This window comes from Ambystoma mexicanum, chromosome 10 (genome assembly GCF_040938575.1).
Source record: "Ambystoma mexicanum isolate Mex_15411 chromosome 10, UKY_AmexF1_1, whole genome shotgun sequence".
NCBI lineage: Eukaryota > Metazoa > Chordata > Amphibia > Caudata > Ambystomatidae > Ambystoma > Ambystoma mexicanum.
Window position 1 is genome coordinate 553,018,540 of NC_090932.1, and position 12,078 is coordinate 553,030,617.

Here is a 12,078-nt window from a genome sequence, read left to right on the forward strand (position 1 = left end):
GGGGAAACCTGAGTCAGCAATCATGTTTGTACATGAATTGTTGAAAACAGAGTAAAGCAGTGAAGCAAGGATCACCAGGGGGAGGGAGTCCATCTGCATGGGTACCGCTGAGTGTGAAGTGACTGTGAAAAGAAGATATCATGAGAAGGTAGTCAGTCTCCTGGTAGTGCTCCATCTACAGGAAAAGGAGAATCTAATCAAGAGGCCAGGAGAAGGGAGTCATTCCTGTGGTTTTGTGTAAGAAACAGTGAAAGCCAGAGACCAGGAGAAGGGAGTAATTCTCCTGGTAGTTGAATCTGAAAAACGGATTACACCACAGAATATTGTGACCCAGGGGAAGGGAGTCATTCCCACTGGGCTGAGAACTTTTCTGATACATAGTGTTACAAGACTAACACTACTTTGGCTGAGAAGACCCATTAGTATTTTAGTTGAGGCAGGGAAACCCCTCATAGAAGTAGGGAAAGTTAGGTTTTCTCTTTATTTTCTTCGTAAATAAAAGTCTATAGCAACCACCAGGTCAACTGTGTGTCCGTCTCCTCCGTCCATGCCCTTACAGGAGACAAAGCAAACTGTTTATTTGTTGCAAAACTTGATAGCCTTAGGTTGTAAAATCATATTCTGGCCCTTAGAGGTGCCTTTGGAAGCAATAGATGGGAAGAAGACAAAGTCTAAAATCATAGAATCAACATTTGTTAAACTCATGAAGGCAGAATCTTTTGACCAGTCTCTCCAGCAGCGATCTCTTTCCTCTTGCACTCACTCCAAGCTTCCTAACACAGAGATGGAAGGCTTTAAATGTCCAATTAGCTTGGAAGAAGTGGATCTGGGGAGCAAGTTGCTACATGGAAACAAGGCCCCATGCGTGGTTATTTTTTTCTATCTATATAATAAAACTTTTAGAACCATCTTAAGAAATGGTTTACTTTCTCCAGACTGCCAGAGTTATCTCTGCATCAATGACTGAATCAACAACTACTTCACTATTAAAACCACATAAAGATATGCTCATATTATTGCCCTATCACCTTTCTCAATTATGATACAAAAACATTTCCAAAAATCCTAGCCACAAGATTAATAAGGGTCTTCCAGAGTATGGCCTTGCCAGACTAATCTGTATTAATAGTGAATCAAGACACACATGATAATATAGGAAGAGCAATTAATATCTTTGAATGGGGTAGGCATTCAAATAAAACATTTAGGGTACTAGCACTGGACGCCCATTAGGTGTTTGTAAGCATAAACTTGACCTTCATTAAGTTGATATTGATCTCTTGTTTTTGCTACTCAGTTTCACACTTAATCATGGCTAATTTTCAATTCCACAACACTAGCACTCAACTAAATGATTCCTTTACTAAAGGAACCAAAATAACTGGAGGCAATCGACAGAGATATCAGATTTCATTATTAATATTTGTACTGCCAATGAAGCCATTGGCCCTAACTTTCCACGAGGATCCCAATTCTGGGAACCGATGGGCCTCGTGACCCTGGGAGACATATGGCAAGAAGGGGAGGTATTAGAGTTCCAAAAGATCATGGAGGAAACCAGGGTACACAAGGGACAACACATTACATATACCAGGATGACCAAACGAGTGGGAGAAAGGTGGCCCGAGATAGTACTAGCAGAACAACCCGATATGGTCATTGAAACTATATACGATATCTCGGAGGGCGGGCATGAAATATCTCGAATTTATGAATTATTGATGTCCACAGTGGGCCAGGAGTTGTTCCAATTGAGGAGGGTCTGAGAGGAGGAGGTGGGAGAACCTATGCAGGATGGGCAATGGGAAAGAGCCCATAAGGAGGTGTCCCGGAATGCGAGGCTGCAACAGATCCAGTTATATATTATCCACAGGGCATACATGACCCCTAGTAAAATTGCTAGGTTTGGAAGCACTGTGACACAGAAATGCCCCAAGTGCGGAGAGGTGGATGCCGGGATGATCCACATGTTCTGGGCCTGCATGTGGGAGGTGGGAAGATTCTGGGAGGAAGTCAAACAACGCCTGTCCCAAAAGGGGATCAAGTTAAGGGTGGATTCAGTATGGGCATGCACGCTGGGGGGATTCACTAGACCACATAACCTAAAGCATATCAGTAAACTGAAAGACCTGGCCTACATCTTGGCCAAACGGAGAATTGCTATGAGCTGAAAAGCAGCCCATAGACCTAGATTGGAGGTGTGGTGGAATGACCTGTTGAAGTTGGCAGAGGCAGAGACGGCAGCATGGTACAAAGCAGTTAGCAGCGGGTGGGGGAAGCGGGACCCCTGAAACTACATAAATTCAGTTATGTGTTATGTCTGTGCTTAACACAAGTGAACTTCAGTTGCGCTACACAAATGCCCATCTTTTGTTGAATGTCTACTGCATTATGTTATGCTCACAAAGAAAATAAAGCTTTTTGTTTAAAAAAACATGGTCACCACTGTAAAATCTAGCTATCTGGTAACCATGAAAAGGAAACTTAAGATGAGGTGGCACAGATTTGTTTGAGACATCACAGGAAGAATTCAGTCTTAAAAAGAAGCAGTTTACAAAAGTATATTCTACAGACCATTGCAGGCATAGGGGAAACATTTTAATGGGGCCTGAACAGTGGCAACTAATAGTGCTTCTTGAATGAATTCCCTCTTGCTGATGAGTAACATCATCCATGTTGGTTTCTATATCCATTATTATTGCCATCACACACACAATCTTTAGGATATTTTCAGTACCTATTTCGCAGTGCTGTCCAGTAAAGCGATAGGGACAGGAGCAGTTGTACTCCCCATGCGATTCCTTACACGAACCTCCATTGCGACATGGTCTGGAGCTGCATGGACCCGGCCTTACTAGTGAAAAAAAAGACATGACAGTAAAGGGATACACTTACTCTGTTGTATATACTATCTTGCCTCACTAGGCTCCTGATTGTACTTCCCCTTTTTCCCGCTTCTTTACCCTTTTGTTCCCATTTCTTCACTTCCACTAATGCCTTTTCCCAATTTTTCAGCTTCAGGTATTTCGTCTGACCGAAAGTCAGATAAACAATCCTGTTTGCTTCTTTCTCTCATCTGCTGTCTCCCCCCTCTCACTTAGCTGTGGATCCATCATAATTCCACTTTCTTTAGCAAGGACACCTACAACAATGTCCATTCTATCCATCTTCTGTACTCTCAGCCTCCTTTGCAGCTTAATAAGCATGCCGACTAACTCTTGTTCCTTTATGAAATGCTGTTTTTGAAGTATCAGGATGATTATCAGTGCACACTCAATGCTTCAAGTGTTCAGGGGAGATTATGTTCAGAGTACTGTACTGTTATCTGTGCAACTGGTTTGCAATGGGACTGGAGTGCATGTAATGAAATGAAGTCAACACTTAAGTGAAGGTGCCGGTAAACTCACTGCCATCCTTGTTTCCGGACTGGTAAAGTACGGGTTTGCCTGCCGGAGCCACTGTGCCCAACAGGTCTGACCCTGCCGGGCACATCGGACACAGTAGACAAAGCCATCACGGAAGCACCGGCGCCGTTAACAACGTTGCCGGTGCTTCAGTGTCCCCACTCCCAAAGAGTCCTATGGTACTCTATGGGAATGGGGATTAACGAAAATACTGGCGCCTGACTTCCTGGCTGCTAGACTGGTAATAGCTCGGTGGCACCACGAAGTAAGGCGCCGGTAACTTTTTACGGGTCTGGCGGCAACCCTCCGGTAGCACCAGCAGGGTTACCGTCGGACCCGTAATGAGGCACAAAGATGAATCACTTTAAGTGGTTGGAACATAGCGAATGGGGACATGATTGGAGGGAAGATTTTGAAACACAGAGGGAGAGGATTGTCAATCACTTGGTGGCCTCTCTAAAGCTATATCAGAGTATGCTTAAATGTAGAAGACTGGTCAGTCAGAATTGCAGATAATTTTCTCTACTTGAAGACTGCCTAGATTGGACAGCCTGCGGACCACATATTATGGTAGGTCACTATGGCCCTCATTACGACCCTGGCGGAAAGTGACTGACCGGACCGCCACAGCGTAAATAGCGTTTCCGCCATTGCACGAAGGAGCAAAGTGCGGCCCATTCCGACCCATCGGGCACGAGCACCACGGCATGGCGGAAGTGCAAAGTCCGCGATGGCGGAAATGACCCCAAAACGGCCCACACCGCCGCCGTACGGCGCCCTAGGTGCAATACCGCCACCCATCACAGCGGACACCGCAGTGTGCGCCTCCCGGAAAGTACGGTGACCGTAAATATACGGAAACGGAAGTAAAAACATGGGCCCGGAACGGGAAACATCCCGCCGTACACCTATAAAACCACTAAAACCACACAACCACCAAAAACACTACCCTGAGACACACCCCAACCCGTCATCCACCCTAGCGAAACCAAGAAAAATGGGAAAAGTAGCGAAGAAAGCGTGCGACCGCAAGCGGCAGGTCCACTTCTCCCGTGAGGAACTCACCGTGCTAACAGAGACCCTCCAGGAGAATGCAGCCGTCGTCTTCTCCACGCAAATGACCAGGACGGCACTTGCAAACAAGAAGGCCATATGGGCTCTGGTGGCACAGCGGGTAAGTGCGGTGGGGACCGCACCCCGCAGCAATGCCGAAAGCGATGGGACGACCTGCGGATACGCGTCCGCAGCATACTCTCTGCCAACCGCAACATTGCCACAGCCACCGGGGGAGGTCCTGAATCACCCATCAAGTTGACCCCCTGGGAAGAAATCTGTGCCTCCACCATCGGAATGGAGAGCATAGAGGGAGTCGGAGGGATGGAGAAAGGAGTGCAGACATCCGAAGATTCAGGTAGGTGGGCCAGATAAAACAATGCCAAATCCACAAAGTCCATCCATGTGAAGTACCATGTGTCCACATAGTGCAACAGAAACACATGTCCAGGAGAACGTCCACACACATCGGCCTGATAGCGCACGTTAAAACCCACAATAAATACATAATTAATTAAAAACCCCTAAAACACGCACTACACGTGCAGCAGGCACACCCTAACTGCAGGCTGCCAAACAACTGCACCCTCACTCCACACACAAATGAAAGCACCTCCAAGGCCCCGACCCAAATCACCCTCAGGTACCACCCCAATGCATGTGATACAATGCCATTCCAATTCCCACAGACCCATCAATAACCCTCGCCCTCCTTTACTCCACCACAGGGTCCGATCCAAACGACGAGCATCAGGACACCCCTACCAGCACACCTGCAAAGAGGGCCAAGACCAACGGCCAAAGACCCTCCACCTCAGCTGCACGCATCAAGACACGGCAGCAGCACAAATCAGGTGGCAGCACAGAGGAGGGAACATCAACAGGCACCCCAGCAGCCAGCATGCCCACAACACCACCACCACAGGTCCCCCCAACGGATGCCACAGAAGGCACTGCCTCTGGTGGCAGCAGCACCATAGGTGACACCCCATTGATGGCAGCATGCTCCGACACAGAAGACGGGGATGTCGAAGTCAGATCCATCCATGACCTGTCCCAATCCCCCTGTCTGTCCCATCCCGTACAACATGAGGATACCACGCAGGGGCACCCACAAGACGACGACTGGCCATCCCCCACAAGCCCTGTGGCAAGGCAACATGAGGTCAACAGCCCCTCTGTGACACCCCCGCAAATGGCCATGGCCCAGCAGAGGCAACAGTCCCTCGACCAGTTAATCGTGCAACAGCAGCAACTGGCCACGCTCCTCAAGGACCATGCCGATGAATGTGGGGGCACTAAGGCAGACATAGAAACATCAACTGAGACACTTAGGGCAAAAATGGAGAGAGGTACAGAGACACTAAGGGCACAAATGGAGAGAAGCACCGAGAGCCTGAGGGGGGAACTGCATGCGACGTCCAAAGACGTATGTGCCGAACTTGCCGCAGTGCGCCGTGTGCTCACTGAGCTCTCGCAAACCCTTAGGGACATGCATGGACGTGAGCAGGCAGAGACATCATCCGTTGCAAGTTCCGTACAGGGCAGCCCCCAACGTAGATCTGGGAGGAACCTGCGCTCCACAGGCAGGGGTGCCCCTGATACCCCCAGAGGGGGCTTGCAATAGCGACAGCCCACTGACAATGAGCATCTTTGGACACTGGTGTTCGGGGGGGAGGTAGGAGGGTGGAGGGGGTGTGTTGGGCTCACTTGGGTGGCGGGTCGATAGGGTGTTCAACATGATATCACATATGCCATAAACAGTGCACGATCAACCAATGAGATGTGTGGACATTGATCTTTGTGTACTAGGCCATCATAGGCGTACAGTCCATATTGTGCATGTCCCAGACACACACAGTGCCACGAGTCCCGTGTCCATGTATCAGCCACCAGGCGTGAGTGCTAGAAGCATGCATCAATGAGATGCTGACGAATGTCACGGCCCTCCGGTGCCTCGCAGACTCCTTGAGGTGCTGCCACATCCCCACCCTCATCATGACCATCATCAGGTGCTTGCAGTTCTGCGTCAGGGGGCATGGGCACATTTCTACGTACGCACATGTTGTGGAGCATGACACATGCCATCACCATCTTTGCAACCTTCTCATGGCGGTACAGGAGTGCCCCGCCAGACCTGCTGAGGCAGCGGAAACGACCCTTCAGTAGGCCGAATGCCTGTTCTATGACTACACGGGTACGTGAGTGGGCATGGTTGTAGTCCTCCTCATGCTGGTCCCGTGGGTTCCGGACTGGTGTGAGGAGCCATCTCTTCAGTGGATACCCAGCATCACCTGTATGTGGACGAGAAACGTATGATGTGGAATGCCATTGCTACGTACGCACACCCCCCCCCCCTTCCTGCCAGGTCATTGCCGCATCACATACCCCACATCATCATGCATGAAATGAGACTCACCGAGTAGCCAGGATCTGTTCCCTGCGTGTCGCTCCATGTAGCGTGGTATAGTAGAGTTCCTCAAGACCATAGAATCATGGGTTGATCCAGGGAATCTGGCACAACAATGTGTAAAGATCCTGTTGGAGTCACACACCATTTGTACATTCAGGGAATGAAATTGTTTACGGTTGCGGTACTGGGCCTCCATGGCATGTGGGACGACCAATTCCACATGGGTGCAGTCGATGGCACCAATGCAACCCGGTATGCCGGCAAGTGCATGGAATCCCACTTTTGTGTTTGTAATTTCCTGCTCCGAGCGTGGTAGAGAGATGTAGTCGTCTGCGTGCTGCAGGAGGGTATCGAGCACTTGCAATAGTGTCCGTGAGAACAGTGGCTGAGAAATGCCATGCAACTGTCCGACTGTGTGCTGGTAGGTGCCTGTGGCCAGGAAGTGGAGTACAGACACCACCTTCAGTAGGGGTGGGATGGCGGTTGGGCTATCTATCATGCTGACAAGGTCAGCCTGTGTCATGTCCACAATGGCGGCTATGGTGTCCCGGTCCAGACGGTAGAGGGTGTGGATCTGCTCATCAGTGAGGTTGAACGGATGTGCTCGGAGGCGTGGGATTGCGGGCTGCCTGCGTGGTGGTAGTGGCTGTGCTGGCGGCCCTTGCTGGCCCTGCCTTGCCCTCCTCCTCCTCCTGTGTCTCCACCGTGCGGCCGGTTGTAGTTGGTGTTCGTCTTCTTCTTGGAGTTGGAGTACTTGCAGTGCTATCAGGTCCCCCAGGGCCAACATCGCGAGTCCTGCCGGTAGCATTTCGGAGTGGGTGTGGTTGTGGGAGGAGACTGGGTGTGCAATTTATGTGTTTTCAGGCTGTATGGCCTCCACCTGTGGTGATTCATTCCACCTGTGCAAACTGCTCTCCCCTTTGGCCGAGCACGTCCCGCACACAACGCTGCAATTCGAGGAATGGCATCTTGCTATTGCAATCATGTATTTGTACCCGATGGCCGTGTAACATTGGTTGATATGTTCATTCTGCTGTGGTCCCATTGTTTCACATACTATCTGTGCAGTCGCGAACAGACTTGTGAAGGGTCAGTGGAACGTAGTACTCGAGTAACGGTGGGCCCTCATGCATCACTGTACCGAGTTGCAACGACGGGCGGGGCGTCCCATTTGTGGGTGAAGGCAGTTGCCATTTTCACACACAGCCGCACTAGATGGATTAATTAGTGATTTCAAACGGCCACAGATGCCTCTTCGACGTGATGTTGCAAATGAGGAATTCGAAGGGCGGCGCTTTCGGTTTTCAGCTAGCGGCGAGGAAATGCCCACAGGTCTGACTGCAAATGTAACGTTCTATTGTTCAATGTCCTTGAGACAGGGGCCATGGCGAGGATGCAATGATTGATATGAATGGTTTGGGATGCGCAATAGCGACGTGGGCGATGAGGCCGGACGTTCCCAAATACATGTTACTTCACTACACTGGAATTACGGGCTGGGGCACTGTGGATTTTGCAGGCTGCATAACGCACAGACTCAATGGATATTTCTAATGTTATGTGAGTAAATATTCAGGCGTTTTAATCCCGGGATGAGGGAATGATGAATGGATGCATGGGCAGGTGATTTGATACAGAGTTTGCCATGTACAGGGCTTCTTGGAATCTATCCGCCTCCCCTGCGCTATGTGATGCAGGGCTGCCATAGTGGGACCATCGTCTATCTGGCCTTGTTGAGCCCTCCCTGTCTCGACGCGCCCTCAGACACTTGTGTCCATGCACGTTACCAATCCCATCTGATGGATTCTGTTTTGACAGACGCATGCACAGGTACACTCGTTTGTGATGGTGTTTACACCTCGATATAGATGGTTATGAGTCGCAAGTGGTTTTGGGGTGGTGATGATCCTTTGGAGTGGGCTAGCATGCATATGGCTGTGGATTTAGTGTGATCATTGAAGTGAGTTGTTCGGATGTAGTTCTGATTGCCATTCTGTTCTTTTTCTTTTCTTTTGGTTGACAGGTATCTCCTCCCCTTTTGCCACTGCCATCTGTATGCCACTCCTGCAGATGGCTTTTACTCCCGACACCTGCTGCTTCGTGTTAATCAGTGGAGCAGCATTACGATCTTATGGGACGATCGCCAGTGGGCCACATGCCCTTACGCAGTACTAGTGGCTCGGAGCAACATTTCGGCCTTTCAGCTGGACTAGTGCCTCCCCATTGGGACGGCCCTGCGGTTCTGTGCGCTTCCATGTTGCCTTTTCGTACGTGAATGTGGCTCTGTGTACCATGATGGAACAGGGCGTCACACAAGTAGTGGCTGGTCATTTCTTGCGGATGCAGCCCACAATGGTGAAATGTGTTTTGGAGTTCATGGCCTAATGGCTGTATGGGCTTGGTGATTTTGTTGTGCATTAAATTTCTATTCTGATTTGGCCCGTGTAGCGTTCTTCTTTGCAAGTGATGTGGCATATTCCTATTTGGGGAGCGATGTATTGGGAGGAGATCTGCATTGGGTTCCAGCTTCGGAGTTTAGTTGCGTGGTACTGTACTGGGCGCGTTTGCCTACAAAGCCCAGTGAGGTCAGGGATGGGGGCTGCCAATATGACTGTTTGAATGTTGTCATGCTCAGGGGCGGGGGATTGGGTTTTGTGTAACAGATGCCGGTCAGCCAGGTGGACTGGTGGAATGATGTGATTTTCGGAATATTGCTGGTCACAGGTGCCTGTGTTTGCGTGCGTTTCGGGGGGGGGGGGGGCTGTGGTCATGTCCATTGGATTGGCTTCTGTATTCGTGCCATCTGTGCCCTGCAGCTCCCATTGGCCCCTCTTGTGTTTCTTTTGTTCGTTGGCATGCATGGGTGACTTGTACATTTCACTGGTTGCATTGTGACTTCATTGCACCTACGGGGAGTTGTACTTTGTGGGCAGGGAGCGGTGTACAGGCACTCAGTGGGGCCGTTTACGGTTGATTCGCGATGCCGTACTTCTCACCATGGCGGAATGGTACATTCCGCCATGCCTGATGGCGTTAGGTACATGTCCGCTAGGGTCGGAATTAGCGTACCCTTGCGCCATGGTGGTGTTTACGGTTTGGCATGGCGCGCGCGCGCGTGCTTGGTGCAGTTAGCGTTGGCGTTCACTACGGTGTCGCTAATGGCTTCGTACTTTGCGGTGACGGGTCATAGTCGCACCGAGCGCTATTCGATGGCGGTATTGCATTTCCGCCATCGTTTTCCGAATTCCGCCAGGGTCGTAATGAGGGCCTATATCTTTAATATGTCATGCCTTGGAGGAACATGATGGTTACACCTGAGGGTCTACATTTCACAATGCCAGGAAGCTGCATGTTAATCACACAGTATGATGGACAACAATATCTGCATCAATTAAGACCAATTAAATACCACAATGGATAAACTTTTAGCTGTATGGGTGGAAGTCAGTGGGAATGACTATTAACTAAGATACAGCTTTATTTAAATATTTACTGTTGATTTCTACGGCACCTTCCTCACTTGGAGATTGCTTTGTGGTGCATCTGAAGCATATATATGTATTGTAGGAAAATGGCAGGCATGAACAGGAAAGTCACAACCACTTGCGTAAAAAATTGATAGTACCAGAGCGAGAGAAAAGCTGCTCACATATTAAAACAGGACAGCTGTCTGGAACATGTTTGGCAGGACTAATTATCTACATACAGTTTACTTTCCAACAAAATCTATAGGCTAACACCCCAGTGAGGCACCTATTGCTCATGCGTTCATCTGCTAGTGTAGTTCACTTATCTCTATCTCCGATAGAAACATGGAACGAAAACCGTTACATCCTTTGAATGCCACTGTTTTATCTTCCTTGCCTACTTATAACTCTCACTAGAGGTTGGCTCAATACATGTGACTCCAAATTCTTCTAACTGCTTGATCTTACAATCTTCTTAGTTTACCCATCTACACCTATTACTGTACTGAAATTGTTGATTGGCTCCAAACTGACTTTTCATTACAACAAAGGTAGTGGACAATTTCTGGTGGCGAGTACCCATACCTTTCTCACAGTGCCTGCCGTTGAAACCACGTGGACATTCACAAGCGTACGAGTCATTCTGGGCTTCACAGGATCCACCGTTCAAACATGGCTCTGAGTCACACGGGGATGGCAGGGCTGAAAGACAACAAAGGAAGGAAGCAGGAAATACAAAAACTCCAAAATGGTAATATTGTGAGAGAAAGAAGAGCTTTGAAAGTCACAGGATGGTGACTATAAACTAGAGGCAAGTGTGGGACCTGTGAAGGCATAGGACTATAACACTTCATCTTGTGCGGTTGGTTAAGAGGGGGACCTATTACATGTTTCACTGCAGTATTACACAATATGCAAACATTGAGATAAAGTGGTTCAATTTTTTTGTTAATAAGTGTATGACCCCAAGATTTGTAGAGTATGGAGCTCCTGGCAGGACGGCCATAACTATGGCACTCGCAGGACTGTACAACTGGGAATTTCTAAGCTTCTTGTAGAGGAGGTGGAGGCACATGAGGCTTTATCAGTAGGAATAATTCAAATGTTTGCCAATGAGCATGGTGTTTTTAGGGTTTTCATAATGGGAAGCACTGAATTTTGTGTCACTGAGTAAGCATGGAGCCTGTGAAGGTGTGCTAGTGGGGGAGTTCACAGCTTGGTGCAGTGAGATATTAAAGTTACTCACCATAGTGACTAGAGTACACCTAGTCCATAGCTCCCTTTCCTCCTTCCTCGTAGGGCATCACCCAATATGGGGATTGTACCGGAACCTTTGGCAGCAAAAAATTGAACGTCCTCTTTAAATTTAGTATTACGTGCATGGGCTTGGGAACACCCAGCTGAGGTCCCACGCTCCGGCGCCTCATCTCAGTCCCCTTTGAACACATCGGATTCTTTGTTACTGGCTAGACTTATCGCATATTATCCCCTGGGATACAAGCGGGGGAAGCTGGGTCAGACGTATGGAGGAAAGGGGACTATGGACTATGAGTACTCTAGTCCCTACAGTGATTAATTTTCATTACTCATACGTCCCATCGCCTGTCCTTCATCCTTGTGGGTGATTCCACCAAACAAGACCATAGGGTGGAGCCATGACAACCTGCCTCATATCTAGGAAGAAGCAAACAAGTTCCGCAGAACCGCCTGATCAAATTCAGCATTGCGCTTGGAGAAGGTG

At 49.0% G+C, this 12,078-nt stretch overlaps 1 protein-coding gene across 11 annotated transcripts in view; it reads right to left on the reverse strand.

The window, feature by feature from the left end:
• SNED1 (sushi, nidogen and EGF like domains 1) overlaps positions 1 to 12,078 on the reverse strand; it is a 3,218,914-nt gene that overhangs the window by 1,740,401 nt on the left and 1,466,435 nt on the right. For all 11 annotated transcript variants that reach the window (XR_011276037.1, XR_011276036.1, XR_011276038.1 and 8 more), the window contains exons 8-9: positions 10,923 to 11,039; positions 2,738 to 2,854 (exon numbers count right to left, since the gene is read on the reverse strand). Coding sequence is in view for 7 of the 11 variants with exons in the window: in XM_069618133.1 (XP_069474234.1) it covers positions 2,738 to 2,854; positions 10,923 to 11,039 (234 nt within the window). In the remaining 4 variants the exon portion in view is untranslated. The remainder of the gene's footprint in view (positions 1 to 2,737; positions 2,855 to 10,922; positions 11,040 to 12,078) is intronic.